The 22,408-nt window shown below is 38.2% G+C and overlaps 1 protein-coding gene across 2 annotated transcripts in view; it reads left to right on the plus strand.

Moving 5' to 3' along the window:
- The window catches only part of HSPA12A (heat shock protein family A (Hsp70) member 12A), a 37,879-nt gene that overhangs the window by 2,604 nt on the left and 12,867 nt on the right, over positions 1-22,408 (plus strand). The window contains exons 2-6 of one of the 2 annotated variants that reach the window (XM_026667332.2): positions 6,218-6,300; positions 7,008-7,135; positions 13,987-14,173; positions 15,461-15,565; positions 19,905-20,021. In XM_026667332.2, the coding sequence (XP_026523117.2) occupies positions 6,218-6,300; positions 7,008-7,135; positions 13,987-14,173; positions 15,461-15,565; positions 19,905-20,021 (620 nt within the window). The remainder of the gene's footprint in view (positions 1-6,217; positions 6,301-7,007; positions 7,136-13,986; positions 14,174-15,460; positions 15,566-19,904; positions 20,022-22,408) is intronic. The other variant, XM_087964465.1, reaches the window with a different exon arrangement.

Genomic DNA, 22,408 nt, shown 5'->3' on the forward strand with positions numbered 1-22,408 from the left:
CTGGCATAAATTGATGTTAAAATAAATCCCAAGTATTTAGATACATAACCCATAGCAATTACATACTCAGTTGAATTCCTAATAAAGAGATTGTGACATCTGTGTCATTGTGAACAGTGCAGATTTTTAATATGTAAAATACTGTATTTGATGCCACAAAAACATGTTGTACTATTAATATGATGAAATATGTTGCAGTAACATTTGTTACAAAGGCAAAACTGCTTGAGATGAGAGCAGTAAAATATTGCAGCAAAAATTGGCCATTAATTATGTTGATAGTTCCAAGCCCTCAACACTGCAGCCTTTTCAGCATAAACCTTTAATAGACAGTGAAGCTGATCCCTGAGACATCCAGCCTCCATGACTTGGACCACACCTCCTGTCTTCCTAGCCAATGGGGATTTACAGTCTCACATCTGAAGGGGAAAGTTTACTCCCATCAGCTCCCACTGCATTAGGTTGAATACTGCCCTATGCATGGTGGGGCAGCTGTTTGGGATAAGGATGATGATAAGCTATTAGGGAGAATCTGTTATTAAAAAGTGGCGTGATAATTCTAGGGATAGATAAGACTTGTAGGTGGTCTTTGATCTGGAAAGCATCTATTCCAGTTGCAGTTGGCCTCATAGGTAGCAGTGCTCAGCAATAAAATTATGTTTTATGCCAAACAAACATACATAGCTGGTGGTTTTGATCAACTTTTAAATTTTAAGGCCGGGCTCATTTGTAAGATCCTCAAAGTCTTAAACCTTGTTATATAATGGTTGTATGCAACAGGACCAAGCAGAGATTATGAAATATGAGAGGAATTATACCAACTGTGCTAAATTAGTTAAAGATTTTCCTTAGTCAAGATCCTAGTTGACTGCTGGTCATATCCATGTAGGTTTTTTCAGCAACAGCACAATGATTTTTTGCAGTGCTAGAAATGGTTACTCACATTTATTGCAAAGTATTAGAAACTTCCTTGGAGTGAGGAAGGCCTGGTTTCCATTAGAATTAAGAAGGGACTGCACATTTGCTCCAGTTCTTCAGTTGAAATAAACACTGATAGCCAGAATCCCAGATGGGTGTTTTGCCACTATGCTTATCAAGTCTATGGTGAAATTATTCTTGGAATACTCAAAGAATCCCATTCACCTAGGAATAATAGGGATTTTGATTAAGAGCAGCAAATATAAGATTTAGCCCAACTTACATTTTATGACTTTGATGTGTCATTTTATTAGTACAATTTATTAATTATAATTTTCAATTGTAAAAATGCAATTCATTTAGAAAATTAATAACTCTCATGCAGAACACTCATGGTAGCTCTGGAAAATGTGCTTGGGTTTGTAGCTGAAGCAGAATTCTACTTCAAAAATGCTGAAAGTTTGAACAGCTTAAGTATCCTAAATGGAGTTACATGCAATGAACATGTAAGAGAAAATAAAATGGAATTCTAGAAGCATGTTTGCCTGTTTTGAGCCTGCCAATCATAATGAGGTCAGTCAAAGTCCTTTGCAAGTTCTTCAGTCCCATGATTAAAAATAAATCATTAAAAAATCTTCCTTTCCCCTAATCTTTGTACATAATTTAGGGTGAGGTGAAACTTGAAATCATTTTAAATCAACAGGGCTGACTGGTCTGCATCCTTTGCTTCTCTAGGACAGGCTACTCCCAAATCTTCAGATCCAATTAACTTCAAGCAGCTTTGGGAAGAGTTGTTTTGACTCAGGCATAACTTAAATTGCCAAAGCTGCCTATTGCTTGCCCATCCATCTCTGTTCTTGAAACTATATAGAGCTGATTCCAGCTAAAACTGCTGAGATGCAGCTCTTTGATCACAAGAATATTAAAGAAGCCTTAGGCTTAATCTTGGTTAGTGGTTTATTAACATGTGAAATTAAAACATTCATCAAAATCTCATAAAGTTGGTTCAGACTTAGCCCAGAGCAGGGAAAGAAGAGGTGGCGTTGGCAAAGGGGACAGAAGCGACATCGTAACATCATAGCACTGCATGCCCTTCCCATTTTGCAATATCATAGGTAGAGCCCAAAAGGACAGAGCCTGCAACTGGATGCCCTTTGGGCTGCATGATCATATACATTTGATGAGTGAATAAACAATTAGCAGGTTTGAAGAAATAGATGTGCTTTATATTGAGAAGATTCTTTGTGCTCAAGGGGTGAGGTAGCAATGCAGTTTTCCCTTGTGAGGTTTATGTTGTCTCACCTGACAGTTCAAGTAGGCAAAAGAGGCACCTGCAGATTTATGATACGTACCTAAACATTAGTTTTATGAATAGGAACTTTTTAGCCATATATATGTGGCATCTTTGACTTTAAGAAGCAGGAAGACTATGTTGCTTCATGAAGCAACTTAGAAGATGCTTTGCAGGGGATCACATAGAAATATAGCAACCTTTTGAAAGGTGTGTGTGTGTTAAGTGATCAGCAACTTCCTCAAATTCATGCTGTTCATTCTACTCTTTGTAGCCAAGATTGACATAATTTCTGTGATGGAATTTCTTAACCTTGAGTCTTTGAAAAACCGGATCATGATATTAGTAATATTATTTTCATTATACTGATACAGGATTTTTTAGTCCATGACTGACTAAAAATTAGGTGGTGGTGTTAACACTTTCATTAAGAAACAAAACATTTGCAGTTTCTTCAAGGATGTGTCTTATATGAAGGAAATCTTGTAGTGGTCAGTGGTGGCTACTCCCAGGAAAATAGGCATTAGGGTGTGTCTTTAAATTTTTCATGCTGGGTTTTTTTTTTCCTGCCAACTCAGCTGTAGCTTGTTATGTGGACATCCTTAAATCTGAGTTTGTGGTCATGTGTCTTTAGCCTGGATAAAACAATATTGTGTTTGGTGTTCATAGTGTTAGGTTTCTCAAATACCAGATGCATTTTCCTATATTAAGAAACAGTTGCGGATAACTATCTTTCATCATTGTCCATGATGCAGTAGTTTCAAGAATAGATGTATTGCTGTAATGCTTGGAGGAAAGGTAAGATGAAAAGCTAAGAACATTTTAAGTCTCAACAGCCTATCAAATCTTGAAAAGAAAGTGCATTATCATTGTCCATATAATAGTGCAAAAAACAACAACAACAACCCTATGGGTTGTGTCGGCCAACTTGAGTTTTTATCTTTAAGAAACAAACAAGAAGATTGTAAAGGGGATAGATAATTCAGACCTGGAAGCTAACAGTCATTATAATTGACTTTTACTGTTATTGTTATGGGGCAGAACATTCAATCCAGATATTTTAGTCACCGCATTCAAAACATATCTTTTTCAGTTTACTGGGCATAATCTCATAGTTGTCTCCGAGGCTGTATTCATATATAGTGCTAAGTCATGGCTTTAACAATGGCTTGTTGAGTAACTCATAATTGGCATATTCAGTGTCATACATTGTAGCTAATTACCAGCAAGCATACCGCTTACTCCAATGTATGAACTTTGCAAGTAGGAACCTGTTATCTCTACTATGTGCATAGGAGCAAGAATTTTTAAAACCTAAATTCAAGTAATAATATGTGAGGGGGATACACGAAGTATCTACCACTAAGTACTACAAAAACAAGCTGCAAATGTTTTGTTTCTTAATAAACTGCAAGACAACCACCTAACCTTTAGTCAATCATGGACTAAAGAACTATCAGTATCACGAAAATACTATTTACTTGCATTTATTTAGATATTTTATATTCTGACTTTTTTTTTTTTTTACAGAACTCATGATTGAATATTAGTTCTTCTGTTCAGTTGTGTCCAATTTTAAGAAACTGCCCCGACAATCTCTGCAATATTTTTGGCAAGGTTTTTCAGAAGCGGTTTGCCATTGCTTCCTTCCTAAGGCTGAAAGAAAGTGACTAGTCCAAGGTCACTCAGATAAACTTGTGCCTTAAGGCAGGGCTAGAATTCATGGTCTCCTGGTTTCTAGCCTGATGCCTTAACCACCACATCAAATAGGCTCTTTATGTGTTTGTGTATGCGTGTGTGCATGGGTGTGCATATACAGGGTATCTCAATCTATAGTGGGACCATCTTGTATATCATGAAGAGATTTAAACTTTCATCTGTGGTTGAATAATTTTCAAACCTTTATCCATCCAGGAAATAAAATCCACTCTTGGTATCCTTCATCCATCCAGGAAATAAAATCCACTCTTGGTATCAATAATGAAAACCAATACATCATTGTTACATGAAACAGAATTATTCCAGTTTGTTAAATGGGATTTGTTTCTCTTTGTGTATAGAGCAGTGTGGTGGCTCAGTGGTTAAGATGCTAGGCTTGTCAGCTGGAAAATCGGAAGCCCAGGTTCGAGACCTGAGCGCCACATGACAGGATGAGCTCCTGTCATTGCCCCAGCTGCTGCCAACCTAGCAGTTTGAAAGCATGCAAATGCAAGTAGATAACTAAGTACCACTTTGGTGGGTAGGTAACAGCTCTTCATGACATCATGCTGGCCATGGAAATGTCTTCAGACAGTGCTGGGTCAGTGGCCTTGAAACTGAGATGAGTAATGCCCCCTATAGTTGACAATGACTGGAGGCATAAAATCCGTGGGGACTTTACTTTTTTCTAAATAGAGCATTTTGGTTTTGGACTATCATTATAAGAACTGTTACTACAAAAGGGTTTCACTGAAGTCAGTGAAAGTTGAGAAAATTTTGTCCATTTGAGTTGAAAGAATCTGGGGAAACACGCATACATAACTCACACTGAAATACTAAGTCATTAAAGAGCAATAAAAGAACCACTGTAAAGTTTTTTAAATGAAAAATGCTGCAAAATAAATAGAAGCCAAGAGCTGTTATGCAAAGGAAAAATGTGTTTTTGTCTTCGTGGCATTTCAGAAAACTTTTAAGTGAACCAACTTAATTTGGTTTCATATTTTGCTATACAGATGGCTGATACCTAGAGACCAAACTGGACAGAAGCGCATAATGGCTGTTATGCAAGCTTATTTCTTGAATGCAACTACTTCACATGGCATTTCACTAAATAGCCCCCCACTCCACTTGTTGTGATTATAGGATGTGTGATTCATTGTGGTAACCATGGAAACTCAGAGGAAACTTGCTATATTTGCTAGAATGAACTAACATTGAATACATTCTATTCCAACAAGCTCAAATCAGTTTCTTCCTTTTCAAGTGAAAATAATGCAAATGCATAAACTTTAATTGGAGTCTTAGTTTGAAGGGGACACAATCAAATATTGAAATTAAATTACATCTCTGTACTGAAATCAGAAAATTGAATTGTTGAAAGTTATCAGATGCCTGTGAAACAGTGGAAAATTGACTTAATTTTCTGTTGGATCATTTGAATCAGGGGTCTCCAACCTTGGCCTCTTTAAGACTTGTGGACTTCAACTCCCAGAATTCCTCAGCCAGCAAGCTGGCTGAGAAATTCTGGGAGTTGAAGTCCACAATGCTTAAAGTGGCCAAGGTTGAAGACCCGATTGAAAGATCAGAGCCAGTCTACACATCCCTAGAAACTTAATAGTGACACAAGAAATATATTTTGATTTCTCATCTTATGCTTCCACTAAATAAAAGCAAATGCTTTCAGGAGAGGCTGCCTTTGTAAGGTGATAGTAATTATGGAACCAGATATTTCTCCTAATTCCTATCTGAGTCAAGATGCACAATTGGAAGCCTCAAGGAAGAGCTGCATCCTCAGTTGACAGTTCCCTGACATGGTTTGAATCATTGGCATATGCTTCCCTGCCCTTTCAACAAGCAGGGCAATTCATTTTCTCTGCATCCTTTTATATTTAAAATCTTTTATTCAGTTTGTTTTATTCATATTTTATGTTGCCACATTAGCCAATTATTAACAACCTTTATTTCTGCCTAAAGATAATTAAATAGTCATAAGATCCTGAGCACCTTGGAATTTAACCCAAACTCCTGAAGAAAATAAGATGGAATGGAGGAGAAACCATACTGTATCTACCCTTAGGGCCTAGTCAAAATGAATAGTCCAGTGCATTCATGATTAGAAGAATGGCATTTAAATTTTAAATGACTGCATTAATGACTGAAATCAGTAATGCAGAAGATTGTTATGTGCGTTGCTTTGGTTATTCTCTGGCTCTGAACCAACTCAGCAATGTGAATGAATGCCCTTTTGGATGCCTGTTCTTCCTCTTTCAAAGATACCAAGTTCATTCAAAGGCTCCCATTTTCTTTCAGATGCAGTTTCAACAGCCTATGCATCTCCAGCAAGAAGTTTAGGAGATCCAGGAATCACACCGTTGTCTCCTTCCCATATTGCGGTGAGAGATACAATCTATACAGGTAGTCCTCAACCTACAAAAGTTCATTTAGTGACCGTTCAAAATTGCAACAGCACCGAAAAATGAGACTTATGACTCTTTTTCACACTTAACCATGGTCGCATCTCCGTTGGTCACGTGATTAAAATTCAGGTTCTTGGCTCACTCATATTTATGATAGTTCAGTGTCTTGAGATCATGTGATTATCTGCAGCCTTCTGACAAGCAATGTCAATGGGGAAGCCAGATTCCCTTAACCATGTTACTAACGTAACAATTGCAGTGATTCATTTAACTATGGTGGCAAGAAAGGTCGTAAAATGGCAAAATTCACTTCATGTCATTACACTTCATTACAATAGAACGTTTGGGCTCAATTGTGATCGTAAATTGAGGGCTACCTGTATTCGCTTTCCCCAACCTAATACTTTATAAATGTGTTGGATTTCCGCTCTTAAAATCCCTAGCCAATATGACCAAATCATCATCATCACCATGAAAATCTATGTGGTTGCTAGCAGTCAAAGATGATTTGATGGCACATAATTATTATTTCAAAAATATTACAATGTTATGGTTTAAAAAGTCAGGTTTGTTGGCAAGTCATTTTAGTCTTCAGCTCCTGAGCTGTATCAAAGAAGAATCAAACAGATCCAGTAATATTTATAACTCCTTCTTGAACCATCCCGTTTCTGTTCCTTGGACAGAAGGACTCCGATACCAACGATGCCGAGGAGCAGACATTTCTTGTGGTGGTGGCTGTTGACTTTGGCACAACTTCCAGTGGTTATGCTTACAGCTTCACCAAGGAACCCGAATGTATTCATGTAATGAGGTGAGGACCAGTATCCCAGCCTTGGTGCTTGGAGCTGTATGATTAGTATATTTTTATTAAGGTGATTCAAAGGAAATGTGTTAACAACTTAATCAACATGTAATGGACAAAGTGAAATATAAAGAGTTACATTATTCTGTGGCAAAATTGCTGATTTGATTAGTGCTTCTTTTAACTACAGATAGTGATATCTGATGTTCAATTTTACCTGCCTTAATGAATGTAAAACCACACCAAAATTATTATTTCTGAGTGAGTGTGACCCCATGGAGACAGGCAGACTTCCCAATTCCTATATTTAGGAAGAAGCCTATCACAGAATCTTTGATATGTGAGGATTCCATCTCAGTGTACTGACCTTTACACACCTTGTCTTTGCATCAAAAGACGCACAACCTATTCTGATCTTCGATAGAGCATAATTAAGTGTCATTAGTGTATTGATTACACCTATTCCCCCAAACTACTGAACGCCCCAAACTGTGATATTACATGTTTAATCACTATTGGAAATAAAAATGTATGTTGTAACCCACATCACAGCTCTTATGTCCCAGATACCCTCTTTACAAGTAGGAGTAGAAACACTGCAATACAGTGCCCTCAACCCCAGTGAGGTTGGACATTGTCAAAAACTTTCAAGGAAAACCTTCATAAGTCCTTTTTGGCAGTCTGTCATAAATTTGAATGGATGCTAAGTGACTGGCCTTAAGTCGAGGCCTATGCAGCCTTCTGATACTATACCCAGAGCCTGTGTCCTTCCCAAGGGTTGGGTGGTTTGATTTCTAAATCAGGTACTGGGCCACTTGATCCAGTGTGAGAAGTTCTTCATGTATACATTTTTTTGGTGAGGCAGGATTTGCTTTTATGGTGAGACAGGGCTACTAAGCATAGATCTTTCTTCTGCTTATCTCCAGGCGTGTCTGATGATGCATTTTCAACCAGACGCATCAGACATATGGAAATAAGCAACTATCTCAACAGTACCAAGTATCTCATAAATTAATAGGAAATAAAAGTATTTTTAGTTATATAGAAATGTTCAAAGTTGTTTAGAAATGAGAATTCTCCCACAAACTAGATTTCAGGCTTCTATAGTTAGAAAAGAAATGGCCAATATTGTAATGCAACGTATTTCCTTTTTCTAAAAATAAAAAAATAAAACAAAATGGTAGAGTGGCTTTTTTCCTGTGATTTGCAATTTTCCATTAATCTGCAATTAAAAACAAATCATACCAAAATTGTGAATTGTGAATACTGGATCAAATCTGAACATTAGTTCAAAAGTGAAAACTGGATCAGTGTGATTGGAATCCTCCAATTTTAATTTCCTTAAGTATGTCAGCTATCAAGTAGTAATTTAGCCATCCAAGCTATATGTTCAGAGTTCATAAAAACGAATGTAAGAAATCCCAACAGCTGTTCTTATGATTTCTTTTCAGAATTGTATCTAGAGAGCTTTTTTAAAAATAATAATAAAAGGAATAAAAAAGTATGGCGGTTAAGTATGGCTTATGTTTACTAAACTGTGATAACTGGTAATGTAGATAGAACTGTAAAATCAATATTTACATAATCAGTGTACTTTGGAAGATATTTATTACAGGAAATGTCATTTCTAGCTGCATTATATTTGAGGATGTTTACATTGAAATAAAAAAAAAAGTTAGTTCTATCTTATTCTTTTTCCTTCCCCCTCACCCTTCCACCATTTTCTTAATGCTTTGCGCTGATCCTTTTCTACTATTCATTTTCAATAAAATGTAATACGGACAAAATTACTTTCTTGTCACTATTGTTAGCATAGCCATAGAGAAATCAATGGGGTGGATTGGGAGATGTGTAATTGAGCGTGAAGCTTTTGGTAGGTGTGATCGCAAAAATGTTAGCCCAAGCAAAATCACTAAGCTTGGAAGGTCAGTAAGCCAATCTCCTCAGGTATCCTGTTCTATAAGATATAAAACATTTCTTATAGCTTCTCTCCAAAAGAAAAACAAATACAGCTCCAAGGAGTTGCCAGCCATTCTTCCACAACAGCAGTTGTGAATGCAAGTGTCACAACAGATTGCAATTTCTGTTATTACCTAGAATATGGATAATAATAAAAAATCTTATTCTTCCCTCTAGCTTTAAAACTGCAGGTGAAGTGGGGAGCAAAGCAGAAAAGGAAGGAAAATTTAAATGCCCTTAGTTGAAGCTCAGGCTTTGTCATGCTTTTTGTTCAGTTGTTGGGCTAACATGGAAATGAATTCGCTTCATTTTAGTGTCAAAAACCCTCTTTAATGTGGAGAAACTGGTCCTTCTTAATTCCTTTATAGAGGCTTCTAGTTGTTTGTGACTCAGGATCAGAGATGACAAATTCTGGGGTCAAGGAGTTGAAGCACACACAAAAATTGGTCTTTGGGATGATAAACCTGTCCAGGTTAAGTCAAGGATGCATAATTCATTTTTGAAAATAACTTCTACCAGTACAGGGTTAGGGTTGAACAGAGTATATATAAAAGAACTGGGGTGAGTGACTGGATTATTATGTTATTGATTCATTGTGTCCTGTCATAAAAAGTGTATAATCTCCTCCAACACATTAACTTTTTATTTAAGTGTAGTGTAAGTGTACACATATTTAACTTTCTCATAGAATAAGAGAGTTGGAAGGGACCTTGGAAGTATTCTAGTCTAACCCCCTACTCGTGATTATCCAGTCTCTTTGAAAGCCTCCAGTGATGTAGCACCCACAACTTCGGAAGGCAAGTTGTTCCATTAGTTGATTGCTCTCACCATTAAGAAATATCTCCTTAGTTCTAGGGTTGCTTCTGTCCTTGGTTAGTTTCTGTCCTTTGTTTCTCATCTTGCCTTTTGGTGCTTTGGAAAATAGTTTTTTGTAGGAGCCCCTCAAATATTGAAACACTGCTATCATATCTCCCCTAGGCCTTCTTTTCACTAGATTAGACATACCCAATTCCTGTAACCATTCTTTGTATGTTTTAGTCTCCAGCCTTCTAATCGGGTGGGTTTCTACCGGTTCTGTCCACCTCTGTAGAACCGGTAGCTCTGAAGAGCAACAGACATAGAACCGGTTCTATGTCTGCTGATGTTTTTGCCCACCCACCCACTCACCTGGGTTCTTACCTGATCTTTATTTCCTGCTTTTTTCAACTTTAGCTGCCGAACGAGGCACAGCTGCAGTTAAAACAGCAGGAAAACAGGGCTGTTTCAAAGGCTGCGTCTCTGCACACAGCATGCTGATGACGAATTACAGGCACATGGCAGGGAAGCTAGTAAATCCCAAACCAGTAGTTAACCTTGTCGTATCCCACTTCTATCCCACTGCTTCTAATCATTCTTGGTCCTCTTCTCTGCACTCTTCCCAGAGTCTCAATATCTTTTTTATATTGTGATAACCAGAATTGGATGCAGTATTGCAAGTGTAACTAAGGCTGCGTAAAAAGCCTTAGTAAGGCTTTGTCTCTCACTGAAACAAAATAGCAAAATAACACAATTAAGTGACTCCAAGCATATACTATTGTACTACTGATATTGTCCTTGACTTTATTAAATCCTAAGCAGGAGTTGCCAACCTTTTGGACCTCAGGGACCACCAAACTCATAATTTTAAATCCTGCGGGCCAGAGACCGTGGGAAAATCCCCAAAAAAGTCTGCAGGAAAATTCCCCACCCCGTTTTCCTGCTGATCGATCACTCTTTATTTGGGATCGCAGGATACTGTCTCCTGCTCTGTTCTTAGGGAGGGAGGGAGAAACAGACAGACAGACTGACTGACTTTTGGCTCATTGCAAGAGAAGCAGCAGAAGTCTTTCTTTTTCTCCCCCAAACTCCGCCAGAAATGAGTCTTTGTGAGACTTGTCGTGCTGGCACAGCCTCTTGGAGCAGGATGCCTTGCAGGGACCCAAAGACTCATTTCTGGCACAGTTTGGGGGAGAGAAAAAAAAAGACTTTTGTTGCTTTCCTTGTGTGCAGCCAAAAGCAGAAGAAGAAAGAAGAGGAAAGAAGCAGCCCGGTGGCCAGGTGAGATGCATGGGGCAAGTCCTCCCCCTCCACTCTTTCCCCCCTCCCCTCACCACCTCATGTTGTTCGCAATGCAACACAAGCCTTGTATTCCTGCAGGCCATGTGGGTGGCACAGCCTTGTGTTCCCGTGCAGCCTGGATTAATTGCTTTGGGGGGTGATTTGGGGGTGATACTTCTCTGCGGACCACCAAAATTTTCTCATAGACCACCAGTGGTCCCCGGCCCACCGGTTGGTGACCACTGATCCTAAGAATGATGCAATTAAGCGGAGTCTTGACTGCTGCTTCTTAACCTTTTCCTGTTAACATCAAAATGCTTAACAGAGAAGAGTGACAAGGAAGACTTTATTTATAGTGCTCAAAATGCGTAATAAAAAAACTGAGGCATTGCCAGGTGAGGCAGGGGGGGGGGGGGGGGGGGGGGGGGGGGGTGGGGGGCGGAAGGACAACGGATTCCTTGATGCAGAGTAGTGTTTGATGTGGCCCATGGAAGACCAGGGGGATGGGAGTTAGAGCAAATTGCTAGAGATGGGCCTCTGGGGAAAATGTGACAGACTGGATGAATAAAAAAGTACCACTATTTCATCAGATCTGAATAATTTCTCTTATGTATGCTTAGCCTTTTCTTTGATAGTATTAAAATAAAAATGTCAGCAGAAGTAAATGGACAATGCTTTATTAATAAGCAATGTGACTTTTTTCACCACTGGAATTTCTTAAAATAGAACTCCTATAAAATAAAACAAACATAAGACTATAGGAAACAGGCTTATAAGAAGCTGGCTATTGGTTTGTGTAGACAAACACTCTTGATTAACAAGTAGCACTAGTTAACTAGTTTCACCTAAATGGCTATTCTTATTTGGAAATGCTTTGGATTGAACCTGGGACTGTCTGCAAAGCATATGCTTTTCTGCTGAGCTATATCCTCTCTGGATAGCCCTAATTATATCTCGGTGGGAAATGTTATGGTTATACAAAGCTTCTGGTTCAACCAACGTGTATATTATGCAAGATCGTGATTGCGCATTTCAAGAGTTATCCCAAGTCAATGCAGGATTTAAATGCATTGGCCTTTTGTCTTATCTAGTGCTATTACTCCTTGTGGTGGGGCAGGATTTGTATTTTTAACAATTGCTGTGCAGTAGAGGCCTGAACAAACCAAAATCTAGGTCAGAATCTCTTCCTTTTTTTCTAGTTATAAGAAGGTAGAAAGGACTAGGGAAATCCCAACCTGAATCTGTCACAAGTTGTAGACTTTTCTTTTACTAACATTTCACACAGTATTATTCATCTTTGAATCCTTAGGAAGAAATACAGGTTTTGCTATTAAATAAAAGCTGAAATTCTATGCCAGCTGGGTTTTGTGCGCTGATGTGTATAGCCTGAAGCACGGTCTCAGGGTGCATTGGCAATTCTTAAACATTGGGACCCTCCGAGTTGAGGAAGGGTTTGATAGAAAAAAATGTTCATATACTAAAGATAGCTCTGTGAATCTTAGCCACAGGGTTCACCCTATGTGTGTGACAGAACAGCACTGAGAAGGGATTCAGGCTAGCAAAAGGTTTATTGCAGTTAAAATAAGATCAAAAATGAGTCAAAATTACAGTTATTAGGATTTCCAATGAAAACAGTGTTTTTTTCCCTTTGCTTTGATTGTGCAGCTGGTGCGTAGGGCTTCACGAGCAGCAATCTCAATTCAGACTCTAAATGGCACAAAATGATGCATTTTAATCTCTTTTTTTATCACAAGTCCCAGATTACCATGTGCTTCCACTAAAGTCTAATTCAAGATATCTGAATATTATTATCTACAGTTATCATTTGTTAAATTAATAGACTTTTACAATTTGTGTATCTCTCCACAAACAAACCACTGGGATTCTCTTTGCTCTTAATGAGCTCCTAATTATATATTGAGAAGGGAATTTCATGGGCTGACAACAAAGGAAGTTTTATTGCTAAGAAACAATTGTGCAGTGCTAATGTATTGACTCAAGGGTAAGAGATTGTGACCAGTTAGTGGGCCCTTTTGACAAATGACCTCACCAGAAAAGCCTAAGAGGTTTAGCTCACTCATGTTATTGACATTGTTAATAATAAACTGTGTGCTACAGCAAGAGCAGCAAAGAGAGAAAACACCCTGTCCCCCACGAAATATACACTCTGTATGCTCTTTATTATTTGATTCTCAAATGCAGTCTCTTGTATTAAATGCAGTGCCAGTGCATGTACTATGGTTTTTATGTTTTGCATGCTGGGGCAGAACCTAGCTGCTGCAGTCCAGCTCACCTCAGTAGTGAGTAACTTTCTCCGAACCAAAAACTACTCAAAACCAAAACAACTAAAGATTTTTTTGTTCTAATAGTCAAGGGCCTTAGGGGACACTTTTTAAAAATAGGGCTCTATTATATAAAGTGCTTGATGTTTTTATTTGTAGAGCCTCTGAGGAAACAGTGCTTTGGGCAGTGTGAGGGATTTAATCGGCCCACCTGCTTTCTTCTCACACAGACCCATCATAGGAATCCACAAGCAAGACCTGGTGTATTGTCCATTAGTGCTCGTGCATTGTCCAGTAGTGCTCTGGGGCACTTTGTGAGAAAAGTGGCACACTTTATACCTAACTTTTGGTGGATTTTCCTCCAGAACCTCTGAATCTCAGCCTGTAATTGCTTTTTTAAAAAATAGTCTTAGAAAGTTGTATCCTAATTTTTTTTTAAACAGTTCCACAAAGTTACTGTGTTTGCATGGATAAATTACCCAGGTTGAATAGCAATAGATGTCAAACTCTGATGGTTTTTAAATTATTTACTCTATGTTCTAGGCGATGGGAAGGAGGAGATCCTGGTGTGGCTAACCAGAAGACACCAACAACTATTCTCTTGACCCCAGAACGAAAGTTCCACAGTTTTGGTTATGCGGCAAGAGATTTCTATCATGACCTAGATCCCAATGAATCAAAACACTGGCTATATTTTGAAAAATTTAAGATGAAGCTCCATACAACTAGTGTAAGTAGTGAATCCATTTTAATGTTCAATGTTCATTTGATATAATGAACATTTTGTTTTAACATACTACCCAAATAAATAAATGGCCAGTTTTAAGTTTCTGGGTGTTACCCTAAAAGAGGGCCTGACCTGGGGTGCCCGCATTGCAGCCCTGGTCAAAAGGGCCCAGCAGAGATTATACTACCTGAGACTTCTCAGAAAACAACAACTGAATGAAAAACTGCTGGTGATCTTCTACCGCTGCACCATAGAGAGCATTTTAACATACTTCACCTCTGTATGGTTTGCCAGTTGCACAGTGGCAGATAGGAAAGCACTCCAGAGGGTTAATGTCATTGCCCAGAAGATCATTGGTTCCCCTCTCCCCTCTTTGGAAGAGCTTTATAGCTCCCACAGCCTTAAGAAAGTTCAAAACATTCTCAAAGATCCATCTCATCCTGGGAACCCTTTTTTTGAACTATTACCACCTGGCAGATGGTACAGAATAATAAAAACAAGGACAAATAGGCTGAAAAACAGCTTCTATCCCAGGGCAGTAGCTCTTTTGAATTCTGCTGTATAGTGCAGTGTTGGTGTGGTGTCGGGGGGTTCTGGTTCAATGTGTGAAGGGTGAAGGATGTGTGTTTGTGTTTATTGTCATGGTCATGATGTGCACTGAAGATGGTGTTTCGTTGTATGAGGTGCAATGACAATAAAGTAAACTAAACTAAACTATTTGCCAGTTCTCAGAATTTCCATTACCAGTTCTCCAGAACTGGTCAGAACCTGCTGAATACCACCTCTGATATTTTTTTTTTTTGGGGGGGGGAGAGATAATCAGAACTTTGAATCTGGATTGTAAGTAACTCCCAGTAGGTCACTAATCATAAATCTGAATGGTCACTAATCATAAGTCAAAACACTCCTTTTAAATACTGTATTATCATGCAGCTACTCTTCACATTCTCCAAGTAACTGCCTCAATAAAACTGATACCTCATGAGATTAATAAAACCCAAAACAACTAAAGTACAAAACAGTGTCCAGTCATACCACTATATATAACAGTTCTACTCAATCTCAACTCTACCTGTGATTCACTGGACCATCTGTATCAAGGCAGCATCACATTAAACTTGCAAATCACAAGATGGGCAAAATAATGAAAATAAAATGACACAACCTAAACCAGTAAGAATTGTGAGTATTAGGCAGAAGGCATAATGAGTAAGGCTCAGTGTTGTATTCCCTCAAGTCCAAAAGCATGGTTTAATATTTATTAGTTCTGAAAATTATTTTCTTCTTCAGAACCTCACTTTGGAAACTGACTTGTCAGCAGCAAATGGCAAGAAAGTCAAGGCCGTTGAAATATTTGCGTACGCTCTGCAGTACTTTAAGGAACAAGCATTAAAGGTAAAAATCGCTCAACTTCTATTTCCAGTTTTTTATATTTGTAGCTGTCACAAAAGCTGTCCAACCATTTTAACCTTGCCAAATTCCAGCCTGCAGCAATTTTTTTTTTTAATATAAACAAAGTGGAGCAGCTGTAGGAAATGTAGAAATACTGATGACATTAAAACATCTAAAGTACTGAACTCCTTCCTTCCTCGCTAGGATATTCCAGAAGATTCCATCCTGTTGCATACATTGGTAACATCCTCCTTCCACAGTATTTAATGGCAACCATTTGGTGCTGTTTCAACATATTCAGAAAATGGACTTAATGCAGCATAATTCTTGGCAACAAATAATTTTGCTTTTAAAAATATATACATTTGAACAGAAAGTTGAGTAAGACCCACCTTAGGATCTGGTTTTTGATGGTGGGACATTCAGAAAGGGATTTCTCCAGATTCTGTAATTTGGTAAACAGATAAGTCCCTAAGTTGATTTGTCATTGCAAAGTTAATAATGCAATTGGTCTACCATTCCCATAGATTCTTGTCATGAGTAATGCTGCTGGAATGTGTTCCCTCAAAGTCCTATAGAGAACCAGATTATCTGTTTGCTGTGGTTGCTTGTTGTGACCCAAGGCTATGGGCAACTGTAATCTGTGGAGAAGCCACAAAGCCCATCTCCATGTCAGGCCACTCCCGTTAGGATACTCTTTTTCCGCTTCAATTCCACCTGTGTTGGAGTTCTCTTCTAATTGTTTAAGTACAAATGCTGCGGACCAAGTACAAGGTAATACAATTTACTTTACAATACAATACAATACACTTTAATTGTGCCCTTTCTGGAAGTATTCTCAGTGAAGTATTCTTAAGCTGCTGAATCTTTGGAAGTCCAACTATCCATTTCATTGAAGCATGCATTTTAATGCATTGGCTTCCAAACTTTTCTTCTTCACAATAAATTCTTTTCCCCCTTCCTATTCCTAGTCTTGATTCAGAATCATGGAAGCAAAATAATTCTCGGTTGCAAAATAGCACTTGGGGCCAAAGAAACATAAGAAGAGTTTCTATGAGAAATGTTATTGTAGGTAAAAAATTAAATCCATCTGTCCTGCATACCATAGCCATGATCAAAGACATGAGTCTCCCCAGTTGGTTTCTAAGAAATAGGAGTGACAGATACAATCTCAGTAAGAAGGCAATTGCTTTGACATTGAAAGATGGTTTTGCTTATGTCTATTTCTAACTCCTTACGTTCTCACAATATTTATTGAGGTTTGGATAGTTTTTTATTTAAAATTGGTTAAAATTACATGATTCCCCCTCTAATAAAAACCGGGGTGTGAATGTTCAGTAATGCAGATAAAATATAAATTTTATAATTCATTTATAAAACTACACAACAAAAAAATAAATAAGGAGCTCTTAGCACATTAATATCAACTGCAGCAAATTAGTTGCAAAGCTAACCTGTCTAGATAAATATGTCATTGCCAGCCAGTGGAAGAATAGTAGTAACCATAGAAAGGCCCTTTCACATGCTACTAGCAGTAGGAATGGGGTGTAAAATAGAATGTGCTCACAGTCTCTCATGCCTTAGTCCAGGGATGTCAAACTCGATTTCATTGAGGGCCACATCAGGGTTGTGTTTGACCTCGGGGCTGGGGTGGTATGGCCGGGGGGGGGGGCTTGATGTCACTCATGTCAGAGGTGCCTGTGGTGGCCTGAGCACTCTGCCAGCAAAAACAGACTCCCAAACTCTGTTTTCGTCTGTGACAGCCTCCTGCAACCGTCTTCCTGAGAAAACGAAGCTTGGAGGGGGGGGCACTTGTGGACTCCGAAGCTCCATTTTCGATGGCAGAAGCACAGTGGACCGGTCCTTCGCTGTTTCCAGGGTGGCCCCGTGGGCCAGATCTAAACACCTCCCAGGCCGGATCTGGTCCCGGGCCTTGACTTTGACACCTCTACCTTAGTCCCTTCCCATTTGGATTACTGTAATGTGCTCTACATGGAGCTGCCCTTGGAAAGCATTCAGAAGTTACAAAACATGGTGTTGATGATGTTGGGTACTTCTTATTGACCTCTCTATGTTGAGAGCAATACCAATTGTTGTTTGACTACCAGGTTTGATTCAAGGGACTATTTGACACGTTTAAGGCCCTAAATGGGTCTGGACTGGGTTATCTGAGGAGCTGCCTCCTTCCATAGTCATTTTCTTGTCTGATCAGATTGAATATGGCCATTGCCCTCCAGATCTCATTTATATGAGGTTATTAGAAGCAGGTTTCTTGATCTCCCATCCCAAAATTAATCATATCAACCTTCCTTAATGTTTTTTAGGTTAGCTGTGAGATTTGTTTCTCATACTGTTAATAGGAAGAACAGTTACCAAAACAATTACAATAGAGAGTGGGCAGACTACACCAGCTTCATAGAGTTGAGTCAGTCAATCAGAATAGAGCTGGAAGGAACCTTAGAGGTCTTCTAGTCTAATCCTTTTCTCAAGAAGGGATTTGAGACAAGTGATTATCCATTCTCTTCTTAAAAACCTTTAGTGATGAAGCAGCCACAACTTCTGAAGGCAATATGTTCCACCGGTTAATTGTACTCACTGTTAGGAAGTTTCTCCTTAATTCCAGGTTCCATCTCCATGCCTTAAAAAATAATGAGAGAATAATCCTTATTCCTATATAAAGATTTCTCGCACAGAAGTAGAGTTCTTGCTGGAATGTGTATGTTGTAATTTTAACATTCCTTCTTCCTTCCAGTAAAATACTATTAATCAGGCTCTGAGGTTCTTTTTCCTGGAATTAATTATTTTCCTGTCCAGCTTACAAGAAGGAAGAAGGTCTGGTATCAGCTAAGGCTGGTTAGATCTTGTCACTTGAGTTGAGCAATATCCAGCCACCCCAGTCCCTGTATTAAACGATCCAAGGCGACTGTCTTTTAACACTGTCTTTTCTCTGTCTTATAACAAGGCCTGAACCCAGATTGAAATTTCTTTTAAAATAATCAACTTCAACAAACATTGCAGTATGGCATTGGAGGAAAAGCTGACTTCTTGTGTTTGAAAAAGCTATAAAGTTAGGAGCAAAGGAACACATCAAAGGAAATTGGAGAATCTTCACCGTAACATGCTGAGTCCATCTTGAGGAAACACCAGGTTTCAAGCAATGATTTAAAAAACAAAAGATTTAATAGCATTGTTTTTACATACTTTTTTTTTTTTTTAAAAAATAGCATTGCTAGAAAGACCTTCCCTTTTCAGCCACAAGTTTTAAATCTTATTCCTGTTGGTTAACCACATATTTTTTCCTCAAGGAAATGACACTACACCTTTTCATTCGTTTTCTGGAAGACACACACAAAGACACACAAGAGTTGTTACCTGTGGTGAAATTCCTCATCATAAATACCACCAGAAACCAATTGGATGCAGATGCCTAAAGAAAACACTGAGCTATTTTCCCTTATATATGAAGAACAGACACTTCTGTTGTTATTTAAAAAAAAAAAAAAAAAGCAATAAACGCCCACACAGGGAAAGAATTTGCAGTTAACTCAAGTTTTAAAATGGAAAAAAAATGATCTAATTCGAATGCTTCCTTTAAATAAAGCAACTCTTTTAATAAAGAAAGGATAATAGAATGGATATATGTTTACAACAAGTGTCATTAAACCTGATTAATTCTAGGAAAAGACATTTGGACCAGACCTCAACATAACGCCTTATTATGTTTGTTCAATTTGGGCTTTCAATTTGGAGAAATGCTTGTCCTTCCTGAACTCTTTATTTTCCTACTTCCTTGATAGGATGAAGCTGAAACCTTGATTTAGCTATCTAGGCAGTCTTCTGTTTCAATCCGGTTGAGTGCTATTGACAGACAATCAATGCAAGAAACAAATAATACCGTGTTTCTCATATAATAAGGCCGGGTCTTATTTTTTTGAGCCCTGAAAAAATGGCTAGGCCGTCTTTTTCGGGTGACTTAATTCCCCCCCTTGCATCTTCAGGCGGGCGGGTGGCGACGGCTTGGATGTTGACCTCAGCGTTGGTGGGGCACTGTATCGGGGTCAACGCAGGCAGCACCATATCCGGGTGTGCAACAAAAGTACTTCCTAACGGCAAGCCCCCATTCCCCCCATTTCGCATGTTTTAATATAGGCCTTAATTTGGGGGAGGGGCTTAATTTCATTTCATGCCTATAAAACATGCTGGGACTTCCTATTGGGGAGGCCGTATTGTTGGAGAAACAGGGTAATAATTTCCACGGGATCTACCAAAAAGTGTTACTGATTTTTGAAACAGTTGGTTCTCATTTTATATCTTCCGACTGCATTGCTTCCAATTGTTTTAGGAACTGAGTGATCAAGCTGGGTCAGAGTTTGAAAATTCTGATGTGCGATGGGTCATCACGGTGCCTGCCATCTGGAAGCAGCCTGCAAAGCAGTTTATGAGGCAAGCTGCCTACAAGGTAAGGTGAATATTGCAGCTTTAAAGAGTAACAAAGATAGGGCTTGATGGAGGTATTCAGGTTTAATACCTAGGCCAAAAGGGCTAAATTATTTTAAAATTCAAAAACATTCAGATAACATCTGGAAGTGTCTCACTTGTTCTAAATGGTACTTAACAAGTTTCTATTATAGCCAGTCTCATTCAAGTGGCTTAGAAAACCTGCATGGTTCTGCCTAGATATGGTGGTTGACATCAGATGAACATTAGTAGCACTCTTACCAAATTTGAAACTTCAGAAGTTCCCTGGTTCATATTTTTGTGATACCTAATTAGTTATCAACACTCTAGTATCATTTGCTTTGAAGATATTCTGCAGCCTCGCATGATCTGTATTTCAAAAGAAAAAATACAGGGCAATACAGGTAGTCCTCAACTTACAACTGATTGCTTAGCAACTGTTCAAAGTTCTGAAAAATGGGACTTACAATCTGGTTACAAAGTTGTGACATCCAGACCACCGACCCCCCCATTGTCATGTGACTACATATTGAGTCCTTGGCAACCAGCCTGCATTTATCACTATTTGCAGAATGTTACGATCCTATGATCATGATTTAGCAACGGTTTTGCCAGAAACTGGTGTTTATTTCCAGTTTCTGGTAAAATCCAGCCAACAGCAAGCAATAGGGTTGCTTTATGGCTGTTGGATTTACTTAAAAGGTTGTAAAATCAGGTCTAGCCATGTTGACCCACTGCACAACCATCATGACTTGCGACTGAAATTGTAGGTTCAATTATAGTAATAAATCAAGGACTATCTAAAAATAATAAAGGATAAAGACAGAATTGCAAAGTTCCTTTGTCTTTCTCAGCAGCATAGGTATCTCTTGGAGAAATACCTATTTTCTTACTAATATTTTATACATTTAAAAATTTCTGCCATTGGATCCAATTTCATTTTGCTTATATGATTGATGAAGATAGCCTTATTACATGGTTGTCCATTACTTTGAGTTTCATTTCCTTTTTAGACATTTAGATGCATCTGTAGAATATAATCTGTTTAATTTTCATATCGTGATGTATACAATCCCATTGTCAGTGACATGACAGTGTACATTTTCTAAAGGTGTTTTGGGTATTTTGATTAATCTCTAATGTATTCCAATAACTTTGAATAATTTTACCCATCAGTGATGTTTTTCAACAGTCTATCTTACAGGATTACTAATGAGGACATATTCAAATTACTTTTAAGGTTTTCAGGAAGGACACAATTGTAGGTAAAGCTCTAACATTAGAGTCTCATGTTAATCTGTCTTGTCTTTGGCCTTTAGTTGGTATGCATATGTAACCATGGAAAATAAAGGAAGTATTCATATTCTATTAACAATTCCCATGTGTGTTGCAGAGGGATGTTCTTGAAAAACGTATACATCCATTATTTATGTTTGGGAACATATTAACTGATCAATAATTGGATCACTGCACACACAGGAGAAATGTATTTCAAAATAGAGAAAATAATGGTAGGCAGGGAAGTGACAAAATGGAAAGACCTGTAGTTGAAACCAAAGATGTCTGCAGGCTCTGTCCAAAAGAAATGAAGTTGGTGACTGTGACAATGCAGGGTCTCTTCATTTTTTAAGTGCCTTGTATACTCTCCATAGAAAAAATGGGTATCCCTCAGATAGGACTATTGCAGTGGCCATCTTGACTTTTTTTAAACCACACCCTGGAGAAACTCAGTGGTTGCCTGTGATGTATGATTCAAAGCTACCTTCTGACTCAGACTATCTCTGCGCAATTAGGGCTCAAACTTAACTGGAAGCCTTCATGGGTAAAGCTTTACATATGGAGGCTTTCTTTAAGAAGTTTTTTGAACTGGGAAGCCATAACAAATTTTGATGAGTATATGAATTTGTGAAAGAGGCTACTCCTGCTGTTCAAGAGGTGAGTTCAAAATGTGTGTTTATATTACCTGAACCAGAGATAATGACTCACATGAAAAGACAAATACAAATTGATGATGATACAGCTATTGTTATTATAACAATACATTTTTGCCTGAGAAATTTCAACCTGCCTTCTTCAAATTGCTTTATTTTTTTCGGCATCTAAGTATACTTGCTTTCAGTCACTATTTTATTCACGAAGCACATTCTCTACCTCAGAATTCAAAGATCTGATAGTAAAAACAATAGGTACTTTTTGTTGATTTGAAACTTTTGCTATGAGAGTTTCTTAAAATAAGCCAGATTTTCAAATAAATTTTTGCTATAGGAAATTGATATTGAATCTTAAATATACAAAATACATTTATTTATATTTAAGAGTCAATATCAATTTTCTTGATATTATCAGCAGGAAAGGTTATTTTTCTGCTTGGCTTGGGCAAAGATGTTC

Source organism: Notechis scutatus, chromosome 4 (genome assembly GCF_049901735.1).
Source record: "Notechis scutatus isolate UNSWTSFEM ecotype Mainland chromosome 4, rNotScu1.2, whole genome shotgun sequence".
Lineage (NCBI taxonomy): Eukaryota > Metazoa > Chordata > Lepidosauria > Squamata > Elapidae > Notechis > Notechis scutatus.